Source organism: Oncorhynchus keta, chromosome 13, assembly GCF_023373465.1.
Source record: "Oncorhynchus keta strain PuntledgeMale-10-30-2019 chromosome 13, Oket_V2, whole genome shotgun sequence".
Lineage (NCBI taxonomy): Eukaryota > Metazoa > Chordata > Actinopteri > Salmoniformes > Salmonidae > Oncorhynchus > Oncorhynchus keta.
Window position 1 is genome coordinate 5,460,891 of NC_068433.1, and position 18,316 is coordinate 5,479,206.

The window sequence follows — 18,316 nt, forward strand, 5'->3', positions numbered from 1 at the left end:
AGACGTCTACACCCACCTACTCTCTATATTTCTCTCTCTCCCACTCATCCCCTTCTTCTATCACCTCTCCCCTCACATACACACCCCAGACCACATCTTTCTCTCTCCCCCCTCTGTCTATCACCTCTCCCTCACATACACACACACACACACACACACACACACACACACACACACACACACACACACACACACACACAAGGCAGAAGACTGATACTTTACAGGAAACAGATTTAATATTGAGCAACAACCAACCTCACCATGATTGTCAAAGTAAGAGTCACTGAATATACAGCAGCATCCACAACCCACCACACCCATCAAACACACCAGGAAAACAAGACCTGAAACAAGTCAAATTGGCAACAAGGGAAGAAAGTCTTTGAAATGCCGCATTCAAGACAACTCGGAAAATCAGAACCTCGAGGGTTCAAATTTGCATACGTTTTTTTTTAATGATTATGATACTTTCCTAGTGGAACCAAAAATTTGACCTAATTTTTCTTACTACGAGTTTCCAAGTTGGACATTTCCGAGTTTCCGAGTTCTGATACATATAATAAAAATACAATTTGATACAAGTCACATTAGAATGATTGTAAAAAATAACAAATATTCACAGAAAACAAAAAAATCCCATTAATATAGTAGTCATTCAAACACCTTTTCATAAATAGAAAAACCTCTTTATATATATATTTCAGTGTATGTACTATATTGTACAGTTACAGAAAGTACAGTATAATATAATTCTGTATCCTTTTGGTTGTCTTTCCCTTATAAGTAGTCAGGCACTTATACAGTATACACACATACACTGGCCAAGAATCTACTGCCCAAATCACACTCTAAAACAACAAAAACACTTTTAGAGAAAGAAAAAAAATATGAAAACAACCAGAACAAGTTCAAACACATTGATATGAAAAGGATAATAATGTTTCTATACATTAACCCCACTAATAGAAAACATATCAAAACCAACAGCATTATATAGTGGAGTGTATTCTAACCTGAGAATCAGTATGTAAATCCTATACAATCTTAGCCTGGTACCAGATCTGTGTATTGTCTTGCCAATTCTATGGATATAGTCTTGTCAAACACCATATGAGATGGCTGTATAGCACAAACAGATCTGGGACCAGGCTATAGTGGAGTGGAGATGGCTATATAGCACAAACAGACCTGGGACCAGGCTATAGTGGAGGGGAGATGGCTATACAGCACAAACAGACCTGGGACCAGGCTAGAATAATCTCACTGTGCTTTTCCAGTATGCAAGTATAGCACAAACAGACCTGGGACCAGGCTATAGTGGAGGGGAGATGGCTATACAACACAAACAGACCTGGGACCAGGCTATAGTGGAGGGGAGATGGCTATACAGCACAAACAGACCTGGGACCAGGCTATAGTGGAGGGGAGATGGCTATATAACACAAACAGACCTGGGACCAGGCTATAGTGGAGTGGAGATGGCTATACAACACAAACAGACCTGGGACCAGGCTATAGTGGAGGGGAGATGGCTATACAACACAAACAGACCTGGGACCAGGCTAGAATAATCTCACTGTGCTTTTCCAGTATGCAAGTATAGCACAAACAGACCTGGGACCAGGCTATAGTGGAGTGGAGATGGCTATACAACACAAACAGACCTGGGACCAGGCTATAGTGGAGGGGAGATGGCTATACAACACAAACAGACCTGGGACCAGGCTAGAATAATCTCACTGTGCTTTTCCAGTATGCAAGTATAGCACAAACAGACCTGGGACCAGGCTATAGTGGAGTGGAGATGGCTATACAACACAAACAGACCTGGGACCAGGCTATAGTGGAGGGGAGATGGCTATAGCACAAACAGACCTGGGACCAGGCTATAGTGGAGTGGAGATGGCTATACAACACAAACAGACCTGGGACCAGGCTATAGTGGAGGGGAGATGGCTATACAACACAAACAGACCTGGGACCAGGCTATAATAATCTCACTGTGCTTTTCCAGTAGTAATCTCTTCTGTAGAAGTTGGATCCTTTCCAAGTCCTATTGGATATGAATGTAAACATGACCGGCACTTTGTTGCACAATCTCTTTCTTTCAACAGTCGTTGCAGTTGTATAAGACAAGGGTTAAGGGTCAATTCCATTTCAATTGTACAGTCATTCAGAATGTAAAACCAATTCCAAATTTTCCTCAAAAAGCATAGAAGAGCATTTGAATTACAGTGTATTTTCTGAATTGACTAGAATTGAAAAGGAATTGAGCCCAACCTTGGTATTGCAGTAGATACAACATCTTACAGTAGTACTACAGTGTACAGTAGTTGTGCAAAAGATTTCCCATAAACCACCATTTGGAACTTTCAGTAGTGTAAACCCCAAAAACAAACATAGGTTATTTTCATCAATCAAATGCATAATAGCATTAAAACACACTGTATAAATTCATAGCAAAGTACATATTTAAATATATTAATCCCTTTACTGAATATATAGAGTTGTGTTTTTTTTTTGTACAGATAATCTACATCGGGAGGAGAGTTCCAGGTGAAACCCAGAATAATCTCAAACTGGGCATAATCTCAATCCTAATCTCAACAGGTCTCGTATTTAAAATGGACGTTCCCTTAACGTTTCAGATTTACCCGACGACAGTTTCGACAAAAGACAACCGTTGTATTCCTACCCTTCCCCTCTCCTTCAGCCCCTTCTTTCTACTGCACCCCAGACCCTGTAGTATCATCACTATCCTGGTCATTCGAAAGAGGCGACCCAGGCATCGACTCCTCCCCCTCTGCCCCTCTCCCCCCTTTCAGCCCCTTCCCCCTCAGGAAGACGGAGTTGGGATGGAGGGCGTGGTAGTGTTTGAGCAGTGTATCCTGGGAAGGGGCGGTGTGGCCACACTCCTCACAGACGTAGAGTTTGTTGCGTCTCTCTTTATAGGCGTACTGCAGGGTCACACCGTGGATCTTCTTCATGTGAGACTCCAGAGAGCAGCGCTGGGTGAAGGCCTTGTCACACAGAGAACACTTGTAGGGACGCACTCCTAGAGAGAGATGGAGGGGGAAAAGGGTTAGAGATGGAGGGGGAAAAGGGTTAGAGATGGAGGGAGAGAAGGGTTAGAGATGGAGAGAGAGAAGGGTTAGAGATGGAGGGAGAGAAGGGTTAGAGATGGAGGGGGAAAAGGGTTAGAGATGGAGAGAGAGAAGGGTTAGAGATGGAGGGGAGAAGGGTTAGAGATGGAGGGAGAGAAGGGTTAGAGATGGAGGGAGAGAAGGGTTAGAGATGGAGGGGGAAAAGGGTTAGAGATGGAGAGAGAGAAGGGTTAGAGATGGAGGGGAGAAGGGTTAGAGATGGAGAGAGAGAAGGGTTAGAGATGGAGGGAGAGAAGGGTTAGAGATGGAGGGGGAGAAGGGTTAGAGATGGAGGGAGAGAAGGGTTAGAGATGGAGGAGAGAAGGGTTAGAGATGGAGGGAGAGAAAGGGTTAGAGATGGAGGGAGAGAAGGGTTAGAGATGGAGGGAGAAAGGGTTAGAGATGGAGGAGGGAGAGAAGGGTTAGAGATGGAGGGGAGAAGGGGTTAGAGATGGAGAGAGAGAAGGGTTAGAGATGGAGGGAGAGAAGGGTTAGAGATGGAGGGAGAGAAGGGTTAGAGATGGAGGGGGAAAAGGGTTAGAGATGGAGGGAGAGAAGGGTTAGAGATGGAGAGAGAGAAGGGTTAGAGATGGAGGGAGAGAAGGGTTAGAGATGGAGGGGAGAAGGGTTAGAGATGGAGAGAGAGAAGGGTCAGAGATGGAGGGGAGAAGGGTTAGAGATGGAGGGAGAAAAGGGTTAGAGATGGAGGGAGAGAAGGGTTAGAGATGGAGAGAGAGAAGGGTTAGAGATGGAGGGAGAGAAGGGTTAGAGATGGAGGGAGAGAAGGGTTAGAGATGGAGGGAGAGAAGGGTTAGAGATGGAGGGAGAGAAGGGTTAGAGATGGAGGGGAAAAGGGTTAGAGATGGAGGGAGAGAAGGGTTAGAGATGGAGGGAGAGAAGGGTTAGAGATGGAGAGAGAGAAGGGTTAGAGATGGAGGGAGAGAAGGGTTAGAGATGGAGGGAGAGAAGGGTTAGAGATGGAGGAGAGAGAAGGGTTAGAGATGGAGGGAAGAAGGGTTAGAGATGGAGAGAGAGAAGGGTTAGAGATGGAGAGAGAGAAGGGTTAGAGATGGAGGGGAGAAGGGTTAGAGATGGAGGGAGAGAAGGGTTAGAGATGGAGGGAGAGAAGGGTTAGAGATGGAGGGAGAGAAGGGTTAGAGATGGAGGGAGAGAAGGGTTAGAGATGGAGGGAGAGAAGGGTTAGAGATGGAGAGAGAGAAGGGTTAGATATGGAGAGAGAGAAGGGTTGGAGCTGGAGGGGGAAAAGGGTTGGAGCTGGAGGGGGAAAAGGGTTGGAGCTGGAGGGGGAAAAGGGTTAGAGATGGAGAGAGAGAAGCGGAATGAGAGGAGATGGAGTAGCACTAGGTGGAGAGAAGGGGAGTGGGGTGGGTGGTGAGTGGAGTGAAGGGTAGGTAGGGTGGAGTGAAGGGTAGGTAGGGTGGAGTGAAGGGTAGGTAGAGTGGAGTGAAGGGTAGGTAGAGTGGAGTGAAGGGTAGGGGTGAGTGGTTAATGGTTGGTGTGGTGTATTGGTGAGTCTGTTCGGCTTTCTGTCCGTGCTCCTGTATGTGTGTCCTACCTGTGTGTGTTCTACCTGTGTGTGTTCTACCTGTGTGTGTTCTACCTGTGTGTGTCCTACCTGTGTGTGTTCTACCTGTGTGTGTGTGTTCTACCTGTGTGTGTGTGTTCTACCTGTGTGTGTTCTACCTGTGTGTGTGTGTGTTCTACCTGTGTGTGTTCTACCTGTGTGTGTGTTCTACCTGTGTGTGTCCTACCTGTGTGTGTCCTACCTGTGTGTGTCCTACCTGTGTGTGTTCTACCTGTGTGTGTGTGTTCTACCTGTGTGTGTCCTACCTGTGTGTGTTCTACCTGTGTGTGTGTGTTCTACCTGTGTGTGTCCTACCTGTGTGTGTTCTACCTGTGTGTGTGTGTTCTACCTGTGTGTGTTCTACCTGTGTGTGTCCTACCTGTGTGTGTTCTACCTGTGTGTGTGTGTTTTACCTGTGTGTGTCCTACCTGTGTGTGTATGTGTGTGTGTGTTCTACCTGTGTGTGTCCTACCTGTGTGTGTTCTACCTGTGTGTGTATGTGTGTGTGTTCTACCTGTGTGTGTCCTACCTGTGTGTGTCCTACCTGTGTGCGTTCTACCTGTGTGTGTTCTACCTGTGTGTGTGTGTGTGTTCTACCTGTGTGTGTTCTACCTGTGTGTGTTCTACCTGTGTGTGTCCTACCTGTGTGTGTCCTACCTGTGTGTGTCCTACCTGTGTGTGTTCTACCTGTGTGTGTTCTACCTGTGTGTGTTCCCTACCTGTCGTGTGTTCTACCTGTGTGTTCTACCTGTGTGTGTTCTGTGTGTGTGTGTCCTACCTGTGTGTGTTCTACCTGTGTGTGTCCTACCTGTGTGTGTTCGTGTGTGTGTGTGTGTGTGTGTGTGTGTTCTACCGGTGTGTGTGTGTGTGTGTGTGTGTTCTACCGGTGTGTGTGTGTGTGTCCTACCTGTGTGTGTGTGTGTGTGTGTGTGTGTGTGTGTGTGTGTGTGTGTGTCCTACCTGTGTGTGTTCTACCTGTGTGTGTGTGTGTGTGTGTGTGTGTGTGTGTGTGTGTGTGTGTGTGTGTGTGTGTGTGTGTCCTACCTGTGTGTGTGTGTGTGTGTGTGTGTGTGTGTGTGTGTGTCCTACCTGTGTGTGTGTGTGTGTGTGTGTGTGTGTCCTACCTGTGTGTGTGTGTGTCCTACCTGTGTGTGTGTGTGTGTGTGTGTGTGTGTGTGTGTGTGTGTGTGTGTGTGTGTCCTACCTGTGTGTGTGTGTGTGTGTGTGTGTGTGTGTGTGTGTGTGTGTGTGTGTGTGTGTGTGTGTGTGTGTGTGTGTGTGTGTGTGTGTGTGTCCTACCTGTGTGTGTGTGCGTGTGTGTCCTGTGTCTGTGTGTGTGTGTGTGTGTGTGTGTGTCCTACCTGTGTGTGTGTGTGTGTGTGTGTGTGTGTCCTACCTGTGTGTGTGTGTGTGTGTGTGTGTGTGTCCTACCTGTGTGTGTGTGTGTCCTACCTGTGTGTGTGTGTGTGTGTGTGTGTGTCCTGTGTGTGTGTGTGTGTGTGTGTGTGTGTGTCCTACCTGTGTGTGTGTGTGTGTGTGTGTGTGTGTGTGTGTGTGTGTGTGTGTGTGTGTGTGTGTGTGTGTGTGTGTGTGTGTGTGTGTGTCCTACCTGTGTGTGTTCTGACGTGTCTCTTCAGGTCAAAGGTGTCATTGAATCCTTTACCACAGTGGTTACACAGGTGTCTCTTAGTATCACTGTGACACTTCAGGTGCCGGTTCAACATCCTCTGGTACTGGAACACCTTCTGACACATCTGATGGGTTACACAGGAACAGGAGAGAGACACGGGTTAGGGAGGAACAGGAGAGAGAGGTGGGTTAGGGAGGAAGAGGAGAGAGACACGGGTTAGGGAGGAAGAGGGGAGAGGTGGGTTACACAGGAACAGGAGAGAGAGACGGGTTAGGGAGGAAGAGGAGAGAACACCTGGTGGGTTACACAGGAACAGGAGAGAGAGACGGGTTAGGGAGGAAGAGGAGAGAGGTGGGTTACACAGGAACAGGAGAGAGACCTTAGGAGGAAGAGATCTGAGAGGTTACGGAGGAACAGGAGAGAGAGACGGGTTAGGGAGGAAGAGGAGAGAGGTGGGTTACGGAGGAACAGGAGAGAGACACGGGTTAGGGAGGAAGAGGAGAGAGGTGGGTTACACAGGAACAGGAGAGAGACACGGGTTAGGGAGGAAGAGGAGAGAGGTGGGTTACGGAGGAACAGGAGAGAGAGACGGGTTAGGGAGGAAGAGGAGAGAGGTGGGTTACGGAGGAACAGGAGAGAGAGACGGGTTAGGGAGGAAGAGGAGAGACGGGTTAGGGAGGAAGAGGAGAGAGAGACGGGTTAGGGAGGAAGAGGAGAGAGAGATGGGTTAGGGAGGAAGAGGAGAGAGGTGGGTTAGGGAGGAAGAGGAGAGAGAGACGGGTTAGGGAGGAAGAGGAGAGAGAGACGGGTTAGGGAGGAAGAGGAGAGAGAGACGGGTTAGGGAGGAAGAGGAGAGAGAGGTGGGTTAGGGAGGAAGAGGAGAGAGAGGTGGGTTAGGGAGGAAGAGGAGAGAGAGGTGGGTTAGGGAGGAAGAGGAGAGAGAGGTGGGTTTGGGAGGAAGAGGAGAGAGAGACGGGTTAGGGAGGAAGAGGAGAGAGAGACGGGTTAGGGAGGAAGAGGAGAGAGAGACGGGTTAGGGAGGAAGAGGAGAGAGAGGTGGGTTAGGGAGGAAGAGGAGAGAGAGGTGGGTTAGGGAGGAAGAGGAGAGAGAGGTGGGTTAGGGAGGAAGAGGAGAGAGAGGTGGGTTAGGGAGGAAGAGGAGAGAGAGGTGGGTTAGGGAGGAAGAGGAGAGAGAGACGGGTTAGGGAGGAAGAGGAGAGAGAGACGGGTTAGGGAGGAAGAGGAGAGAGAGACGGGTTAGGGAGGAAGAGGAGAGAGAGGTGGGTTAGGGAGGAAGAGGAGAGAGAGGTGGGTTAGGGAGGAAGAGGAGAGAGAGATGGGTTAGGGAGGAAGAGGAGAGAGAGGTGGGTTAGGGAGGAAGAGGAGAAAGAGATGGGTTTGGGAGGAAGAGGAGAAAAGGTGGGTTAGGGAGGAAGAGGAGAGAGAGGTGGGTTAGGGAGGAAGAGGAGAAAGAGGTGGGTTAGGGAGGAAGAGGAGAAAGAGGTGGGTTAGGGAGGAAGAGGAGAGAGAGGTGGGTTTGGGAGGAAGACGAGAAAGAGATGGGTTAGGGAGGAAGACGAGAAAGAGATGGGTTTGGGAGGAAGAGGAGAAAGAGGTGGTTTAGGGAGGAAGAGGAGAGAGGTGGGTTACGGAGGAACAGGAGAGAGAGGTGGGTTAGGGAGGAAGACGAGAAAGAGATGGGTTTGGGAGGAAGAGGAGAAAGAGGTGGGTTAGGGAGGAACAGGAGAAAGAGATGGGTTACGGAGGAACAGGAGAGAGAGATGGGTTACGGAGGAACAGGAGAGAGAGATGGGTTAGGGAGGAAGAGGAGAAAGAGATGGGTTAGGGAGGAAGAGGAGAAAGAGATGGGTTTGGAGGAAGAGGAGAAAAAGGATGGGTTTGGAGGAAGAGGAGAAAGAGATGGGTTAGGGAGGAAGAGGAGAAAGAGATGGGTTAGGGAGGAAGAGGAGAAAGAGATGGGTTAGGGAGGAAGAGGAGAAAGAGATGGGTTAGGGAGGAAGAGGAGAAAGAGATGGGTTAGGGAGGAAGAGGAGAAAGAGATGGGTTAGGGAGGAAGAGGAGAAAGAGATGGGTTTGGGAGGAAGAGGAGAAAGAGATGGGTTAGGGAGGAAGAGGAGAAAGAGATGGGTTAGGGAGGAAGAGGAGAAAGAGGTGGGTTAGGGAGGAAGACGAGAAAGAGGTGGGTTAGGGAGGAAGAGGAGAAAGAGATGGGTTTGGGAGGAAGAGGAGAAAGAGATGGGTTAGGGAGGAAGAGGAGAAAGAGATGGGTTAGGGAGGAAGAGGAGAAAGAGATGGGTTAGGGAGGAAGAGGAGAAAGAGATGGGTTTGGGAGGAAGAGGAGAAAGAGATGGGTTAGGGAGGAAGAGGAGAAAGAGGTGGGTTAGGGAGGAAGAGGAGAAAGAGATGGGTTAGGGAGGAAGAGGAGAAAGAGATGGGTTAGGGAGGAAGAGGAGAAAGAGATGGGTTAGGGAGGAAGAGGAGAAAGAGATGGGTTAGGGAGGAAGAGGAGAAAGAGATGGGTTTGAGGAATAGATGGATGGATTAGAGATGGGTTAGGGAGGAAGAGGAGAAAGAGATGGGTTAGGGAGGAAGAGGAGAAAGAGATGGGTTACAGAGGAATAGATGGATGGAAGAGATGGGTTAGGGAGGAAGAGGAGAAAGAGATGGGCTACAGAGGAACAGATGGATGGATTAGAGATGGGTTAGGGAGGAAGAGGAGAGAGAGGTGGGTTAGGGAGGAATAGATGGATGGATTAGAGATGGAGGAAGATGAGAGATGGTTACAGAGGAAGATAAAGATGGAAGATTAGAGATGAGTAAAGAGAGGGTGAAAGCTCTTCTGGCATAGCTGATAGAAACATGTAGAGAATGGGTTAGAAGGGAGAGGGGGATTGAGACAGGGATGGAGAGAATGGGTTAGAAGGGAGGAGGATTGAGACAGGGATGGAGAGAATGGGCTAGAAGGGAGAGAGGGTTGTGACATACCTTGCACACAAACGACGCCTGAGCACCTGTCCCTGACTTCGTTACTGTGGAGACCAGGGCAGTAGGGGACGTCGTCAAGGAAACAGGTGTGGTGGTGATTTCGGGGATGGAAGGCTGGGGAGGTATTGGAATCTGACTGGGTAGCTCACCTGTAGTCACCTATAGAAGAGACAGAGATAAAGAGAGAGAGATGGAGAGAATGGGATAAAGAGAGAGATGGAGAGAATGGGATAGAAGAGGGATTGAGAAGGATGGGGTGAGAGAGAGAATTAAAAAAGTTGGTTACCGGCGATAATTGGGGTCTTAGATTCTCAGAAAACCAAACACGATTACATAACTAAAAATACATTTTTTAAAAATACCTCAGTCACTCACCTTGATTTTGGAGCGGACATAGGTGCTGCTCTGTGCCCTCCTCTTCACCTCTAACCCCGTGACCTCTAACTCCCGACCAGGGCTCTGGGGTTGACCCAGCACCGTGCACGAGGGCATCTCCGCTGTAGAGGTCATCACGCTGCGCACCGAGTGAGTGTATTTGGTGTATTCGTAGTGCGTCGTCGTGGCGAGACAGGGGGCGGTCTCTGCTGGACTGGCTTCGGTTTCCTCCAATAAGGGCACGGGGAAGACAGACACTGAAACGGACAGAGGGAGAAAGGATCCGATATAAGAATATATATAAGATATAACCTAAGAATTGGATTCATTTTGGCACAGTCACGCACACTAGAAGGACAGAGAAAAAGTTGAAGATAAGAGCGTGGGTGGTGTCTAATTGTCTGTTTAAAGTATGACAGAGAAGGCCCATGCCACACACACACAGTCTAGTTACCGTTGGACCAGTCTGACCAGCCAGTCCAGAGACACAGGTTGGTGCTATTACGCTCCTTAAACACACACACACACACACACACACACACACACACACACACACACACACACGACACACACACACACACACACACACACACACACGACACACACACACACACACACACACACACACACACACACACACACACACACACACACACACACACACACACACACACACACACCCAACACACACACACACACACACACTATATGTGCCTCACTGCTCTGTGTGCACATGTGTTAGTAGCAAAGGTTACTTATCCTATTCAATCGGTTACATACAGTCTCTATTAGAAACACAGAGAAATTGTAAAGACTCACCGATGCCCATCGGTCACCGATTCAAATGCTTTAGACGCAAGTGCATCGGTCCTCGTTACCCCCCCCCAAAAAAAAAAAACCCAAACGGATCCGTATAGCACGCGTCGGTCAGGGGAAAGAAAACGATTCAAACTCCCATCTCCGAAAATACCTCTCATCTTTTGTGACAACTGATTCAACTGCGCTGACAAGACATGGGATCTATAAGTCATGTTATATGCTGAACAACTCCAGGTAATATCAGTAGCCTTTGTCAAACTGAGCACTGAGCTCAGCTTCGCATGCTGACCAATGAGAAGTAGACGACCTGTTCCTGATCACCTTCATCATTCAAAATACTAAAATGGCAACGCGTGATATTAGGCTTTATTAGTTGAGTGACAACCGATGTCATTCTCTCTCTCTGTCTCTCTCTCTGTCTCTCCTCTCTCTCTCATAGCTCATAGCTCTCTCTCTCTCCTCTCTCTCTCCTCTCTCTCTCTCTGTCTCTCATAGCTCTCTCTCTCTCCTCTGTCTCTCCTCTCTCTCTCTCCTCTCTCTCTCCTCTCTCTCTCCCTCTCATAGCTAATTTCTAAGCAATAAATATTTATACATTACTAGCTCAAACTCTTAATCTGCAAAAATGACTGATTACTGATTTATTTTACCATTATTTAACTAGGCAAGTCAGTTAAGAACAAATTCTTATTTTCTTATTTTCAATGACGGCCTAGGAACAGTGGGTTAACTGCCTGTTCAGGGGCAGAACGACAGATTTGTACCTTGTCAGCTCGGGGATTTGAACTTGTAACCTTGCTAGTCCAAGGCTCTAACCACTAGGCTACCCTGCCACCCCCTGCTGCCCCACTGATAGTGGTAGCGGGGTGGTAGATGGCTAATTCTCCCTTACGGCCCTAATCTGATAGTGGTAGATGGCTAATTCTCCCTTATGTCTGCTCAGGTGCCTACATAGTAAATACACACACACACACACACACACACACACACACACACACACCGCACAACTCAGACAGATCCATCAACAGCAGATTTGAATTTAGAAGGGAAAACTAATGTGTTTATACAGCAAATGTTAGTGCATCAAATCATATCACATCCAACCGAATCAAATTGATTTGTTCTCTAATCAAACCGAATCGGTTCAAAGTGTTTACGTTCCCAAGCTGGAAAACCAAACAAACGTTGCTCAAACGGAAGGGAGAACGAACAAAGTCACTGACAACAACCAAAACTAAACAGGTGGGGTTTTAGGAGGGGTTCTTGAAAGACACTCATGGGGGGTGTCCACTGGAAGTTGCCTAGCAACAACAACTGGAACCTGAAAGACACCCACCACCGCCCACTAAATTCACCCTGAAGACGAAAACAAAAAGGAAAAAACCCCACACCAAACTTAAAGACAGGAAGCAAACCATAAACTGGAGCAAAACAGAAACAGAGAAGATCATATAAAGGATTGTTTGTCTAGAAAATAAAATAGGGAGAGACAACTAAATGCTTTAACCAGTAGTGGAAAATGTACCCAATTGTCATACTTGACCAAAAGATACCATAATAGAAAATGACTCAAGTACAAGTCACCCAGTAAAATACTACTTGAGTAAAAGTCTAAAAGTAATTGGTTTTAAATAGACTTTAGTATCAAAGGTAAATGTAACTGCAAAAATATATACGTAAAAGTAAAAAATGAGGGGCACACTCCAACACTCAGACATCATTTACAGATACCCAGGGGCACACTCCAAAACTCAGACATCATTTACAGATACCCAGGGGCACACTCCAACACTCAGACATCATTTACAGATACCCAGGGGCACACTCCAACACTCAGACATCATTTACAGATACCCAGGGGCACACTCCAACACTCAGACATCATTTACAGATACCCAGGGGCACACTCCAACACTCAGACATCATTTACAGATACCCAGGGACACACTCCAACACTCAGACATCATTTACAGATACCCAGGGGCACACTCCAACACTCAGACATCATTTACAGATACCCAGGGGCACACTCCAACACTCAGACATCATTTACAGATACCCAGGGGCACACTCCAACAGTCAGACATCATTTACAGATACCCAGGGGCACACTCCAACACTCAGACATCATTTACAGATACCCAGGGACACACTCCAACACTCAGACATCATTTACAGATACCCAGGGACACACTCCAACACTCAGACATCATTTACAGATACCCAGGGACACACTCCAACACTCAGACATCATTTACAGATACCCAGGGACACACTCCAACAGTCAGACATAATTTACAGATACCCTGCTACACATTCAACACTCATCATTTACAGATGTCAGGGGAAATGTAACACTAAAAACGACATCATTTACAGATATGTAGGGACAAAAGTTGTCAAAAAATATAAATAATAAAGTACAGATACCCTGCTACAAAAACTACTTTGAGTAGTACAAAATGTATTTTAAAAACGTACTTAAATACTTTAAATGTATAAGTAAAGTACTGTCAAAAAATTTTAATTAAGTACAAATACTCAAAAAAGTTAAGTAGTACTTCAAAGTATTTTTACTTAAGTACTTAAATACTCAAAGTATAAGTAAGTAGTACTTCAAAGTATTTTACTGAAGTCCTTTACACCCCTGGCATTTACTCTCAAGCCAACTTATGCAGTGGGCCAGCCACTCTTAAATATCACCTGGGCCAGCACAGGTGAAACACCTTTGGACTAACGAGATGGACAAGCTAACACAAACTAACGAGGTGACACCAATCGGTGTGCCCTACGTGCTAAAAGTCCAACCTCAAAACCTAAATGAAAAAATAAAAAATAAATCTGTAACAAACTAAAATTGTATCGATAAGTATGGAATGGTCTTGAAAGGTAATGATGCACATCCTTAGTTACTATTAATGATATTTGATCAGGGACGTTCCAATTTGACTACATTACTAACACCTAGAGCCAGTAATTGTTGAAGTAAGTGTGTGTGTGTGTGTGTGTGTGTGTGTGTGTGTGTGTGTGTGTGTCCTGTAAAATCAGTAATTTTTATTTTTTACCACAAAAAAATATTTAACTCGGAAAATCAGTTAAGAGGAAAAAAAAATCTCATTTTCAATGACGGCCTACCCCAGCAATTGGGTAGGGACTCCCATCAGGTCGGATGTGGTACAGCCTGGATTTGAACCGAGACTGTAGTGACACTTCTTGCACTGAGATGCAACACCTTAGACAGCTGTGCCACTCCGGAGCCCAATGAATAGTAGAGCACACAATGAATCTGTTGATTCTATAACAGGGCAGGAGACAATCGGATAACTCGCAAATCAACATGCAAATTTATGAGAGCGAGAGCCATTGTTTTGTGTGGGTCATAACGGTATCCTTCCCGGTCGTCATATAGGAAGGAATAGGATGAAGTTGCGTTTAAAGTACCCGTTTTTTTAATGGCTCAACTGAAGCCATATTTCATTTTAAATGATAAGATACACACACACACACACACACACACACACACACACACACACACACACACACACACACACACACACACACACACACACACACACACACACACACACACACACACACACACACACACACACACACACACACACACACACACACACACACACACACACACCCGATTAGACATGTTGGTGAGTTAATCTCGAGCTGTTTGCTCACCCCTCCCTTCTACACCAGCGCGGCGCGACTCCAGGCGAACAATGACCGTTCAGATATGATACTGATGATATTCGAAAACTTGGTTCAATCTCGTCTTTGAAAAACGAATGTATGCTATCTAACAGTCTGAAACTAATTGTTTTTTCGAGAAGTACATTGTTCAGGCCCACTGTAGACCTAATATAATTATATAAACTAAAAATAGTTTAGAACCTCGCCTGCAGAGAGACAGAGAGAGAGAGAGTCAACAATAGATCGGACCGTAATGCTGTAGTGTGCTGTGTTTGCTAAGGGTGTATGACCGTGTGTAGGGGAGACGAAGGTAGTAGCCGAGCTGTAGTCCGTTACTTCACCCAGCATCTACTGGCCTAAACATTAACCAGAACGCGGGGACGCGCACACACACAAGCTTCCCGCGCACTCAAGGAATAATTATTCTACCCAAGTTTGCACAGGCACTGTTATGCACCGGGTTTTTTCTCAATTTGAAAAAAATATTTCCTGTTCTCTTTATCCATCGAAGCTACACTGTTAAAAAAAATATATACAATAGCTACTAAGCAAAGACGTTTCATAGTTTGTCTATTCTATACTTATGTAATTATCTTGCTCAGAATGATTGGAGAGAAATGTGTAACCTAACCTATGCTAAACGGGTAACGGTGATAAACGCCACGGAAGCATTGTTTGGACAGTGATCACAGCTGTAGTTGGAGTGACAAGTCGAGGCGGTGGGGCAGACAACTTCACATAGCTGGATAATAACTAGGCTACTAGTGTTGTCACCTGCTGTTGTTTTGGCGCTTCACGCCATAACCTCAAGTTTCAATCTTTTGGAGGTAAATAGCCCTTGATTTTAAAACGGTTTCATAAAAACCTTTTATACTAATCAAATAATGCACATCATCAAAAACAACGTACTGAGAGGTTTGTTTTGTTTGTTATTCAAACCGTTTTTAATGTTTAAAAAAAAACATTAGTTCAGGAAGTGAATTCTAATCTAACGGTCAGTTTCAGCACCATAGACCTTTAAAGGAGGTAAAGGGTAATGATTAAAAGTTAACGGTGGTGGAGGAAGGGGGTCTCTCTCACACACACACACACACACACACACACACACACACACACACACACACACGGGGGTGGGGGGCAGGGAGTGGCTGAGTAACCCGTTAGGTTCAGTTATCTGATACCACAGCCCCTAACAATAAAAACACCCCAGCGGCACAATGGCGATTGTTCTCAAGATCGCGAAAGAGAGACATACACCACTTAAAAGTACGTTGAAATTTGCATGGAGGAGATGCAATCGATGTGACTGGTTTGTCATCAAAGGCTGAATTGGAGGTTAAACCTTCCTCAAAAACAGTGGCAAGTATTCGGCTACTGTGCAGACTATGACTAAATAAATATAATTAATTTTAGACTGCATGGCAAACAGTTGACATGCCTATCTGTTCTAGTCTACACAGTAGGACTACATTGGTAATCTATTATTGCAAATCAAGATCCACTTGTTTTATGAAGGGGATTAGGCTGCCTATAGGTCAACCAAGGCACAGTCACGATATGACAGGCCGTATGTATGGGTGAGGTAGATTGGGGCAGTGTTGCAACCGTATTCACACCCTCGCCAACAAGGAAACTACTCGGGTCTGAAGGTCGGACCGAAGGAAGTGTAACGGTGTCGTGGTTATCTTTGTGGCAAAATGGGAACAATGACACGCTATAAATTGGGCCTTGCCCGTTGCAAGGCAATATGTCAACACTGAAACACATTAGCCTACCTTAAGACAGAACAAGTTAAATAAAATCACAAAGAAAGTTGTTAAAAGTTATCTTAGCCTATGATTTATCCTGGAATATGGCCTAAAATGACATTGTAAAAAAAAGTTGCCAAAACTTCCCTGCCCGATAGCCTACTGTTACAGAATGTAGCCTACTCTTTTGGATACATAATTGTAACAGTTTAAGATTGTGAGTTTAACAAAAAAAAAACGTTTCAATGTATCATGAATTATAGCCTAACAATTATTTAATAATGTCATGGAACGCTGATTTCCCGTTATTTTATTCTGTGCTGCTGGCCGTGCTCCACCGAAACAAAATGGTTCATTAACGGAACACCATCCTCGAGCTCTCTCACCTGGTATATATACGTCCCCGCGCTCGTCGTCTGGCAACTCGCTCCAGTTCCGCTTATAGGGCGAGTATCTCGCCTTCTTTACCAGGAAGGCTCGCGGCATGGTCGTTTTTTTACGGTTAAACTGTCCTCTTCGGTCAAGTTTGTGTAGAATCAATACGCTCCAGGTAAACTGGTGAAAAAAGTACTTCAAAAATATACCTTCCCCTCGTGAAAGAAAAAAAACGGGAAGGATCGTTCCCTTCTGTTTCTTCCCGCAGTCCTCCCTCCTTTCTGTTCTCCACCTCTACAACAAACTTTGTAGCTCCGCAGTTTCAGTCTTCTATCCCGTTTTTCTTCTCTGTGCGTGTCCGTTCTTTTTCTCCCCAAGCCCACACACTCCACAAAAACAGCAATGACGTCGCTTACAGGTGAGTTATCTTGTTCAGGTGTCCCCGTACTTCAAGGTTACGTTCTATTCCTCGACTTAAAGTAACGGGAGTTTGTCAGGTAAGACTGCTGATATTCCGATTCAGCGCCACGCAACACGGTGAATTCAGAGGTTGGTCCATGCACGACACAGGTAGGCTAGTCCTTTCCTTTATTCAGGAAGCACAGGTACCAGCGCGCATGCGCCACAGACATAACGGTGACAAACCAAACCTGGGTTAGGCTACTTACTACCTGTTCGACCGGTTTCTTCTTTTTTTACTCACTCCCTCTTTTTCCATTCAGCTTCACGGTGAGAAGGAGAAGAAGGGGTAGAAAATATATTGGAAAATGGAGGGGGTAGGTAGGTTAGAGAACGACATGAGAGAAATAGTTAGTTAGGGGGAAGAGTTTTTGGCGTTGTGATGCACCACCTATAGTGGGAGGCACTAGGCTATTGTTTTGTGTGTGTGTGTGTGTGTGTGTGTGTGTGTGTGTGTGTGTGTGTGTGTGTGTGTGTGTGTGTGTGTGTGTGTGTGTGTGTGTGTGTGTGTGTGTGTGTGTGTGTGTGTGTGTGTGTGTGTGTGTGGTGGTTAGAGCATTGGGCCGGTTACTGAAAGATTGCAAGTTCAAATCCCCGAGCTGACAAGGTACAAATCTGTCATTCTGCCCCTGAACAAGGTAGTGAACCCACTCTTCCCAGGCCGTCATTGAAAATAAGAATTTGTTCTTTAACTGACTTGCCTGGTTAAATAAAGGTAACATATATATCTCACGCACAGAAGGCCACAGCCAACAGAGGCTGCACATTGACATGCTCTTACCAACATAATTAGTGGGCGTTGAAACTACATTTGAAACTTCCATATCATTTGATTATCATAATACATTACATGTACCCTACACCTTACCCTCAGGAGGACAAGATTACAGGCCTGCAAGTTTCAAATATCTCTGTAATCTCTGTCCAGGTATATAGGAAAGACCATTAATCACCCTCAAATGTGTGTGTTGCCCCCCCATCCTACTGTGTGTTTACAGACCCCCACTGTTAACCATTATCCCCTTGTCTCTCTGATTTGCCCCCCAGGTCACCCTCTACCCCCACCCCCGACCACTCAAGCCCCTACAAGACACCTCTAGCCCTTCACCCTTCTGAAACACCTGAAACCAAAACAGAGAGAGAGCAAAATAGAACATGAAAGGGGCGATTTAAAGAACGAAAATAATGTTTGTTTGTAATTTCTTCATTGATAATTGAACGATAGCTATTGTTTCAGTATGGGAGGAGGTAGAGTGGGGGAGGAGTAGCCTAGTGGTTAGAGCTTTGGACTAGTAACCGGAAGGTTGCGAGTTCAAACCCCTGAGCTGACAAGGTCTGTCGTTCTTCCCCTGAATATGTTCTTAACTGACTTGCCTGGTTAAATAAAGGTAAAAAAACAAAAAAAAAACAGAGAGAGTGAGAGAAGGAAGAGAAAGAGGGTGTGTGGAGATATAGAATGAACGGTATGCTGTCT

At 46.0% G+C, this 18,316-nt stretch overlaps 1 protein-coding gene across 48 annotated transcripts; it reads right to left on the bottom strand.

Moving 5' to 3' along the window:
* Positions 1–217: 217 nt before the first annotated feature.
* On the bottom strand, positions 218–16,968 carry LOC118392679 (putative transcription factor Ovo-like 1). Of its 48 annotated transcripts, none has more exons than XM_052459179.1 (9): positions 16,395–16,968; positions 9,740–9,996; positions 9,365–9,523; positions 6,338–6,482; positions 1,926–3,055; positions 1,715–1,777; positions 1,615–1,664; positions 1,302–1,501; positions 218–1,238 (listed from the first exon to the last, which is right to left on the bottom strand). In XM_052459179.1, the coding sequence occupies exons 1-5, from the start codon at positions 16,492–16,494 to the stop codon at positions 2,724–2,726; spliced, it is 993 nt and encodes a 330-aa protein (XP_052315139.1). In that variant the 5' UTR covers positions 16,495–16,968; the 3' UTR covers positions 218–1,238; positions 1,302–1,501; positions 1,615–1,664; positions 1,715–1,777; positions 1,926–2,723. The 48 variants fall into 48 exon arrangements, with proteins under 48 accessions (XP_052315139.1, XP_052315121.1, XP_052315131.1 ...); XM_052459161.1 differs by having other exon boundaries at positions 1,302–1,551; XM_052459171.1 differs by lacking the exons at positions 1,615–1,664; positions 1,715–1,777 and adding an exon at positions 1,778–1,827 and having other exon boundaries at positions 1,302–1,351; positions 1,402–1,501; positions 1,876–3,055.
* Positions 16,969–18,316: the final 1,348 nt, after the last annotated feature.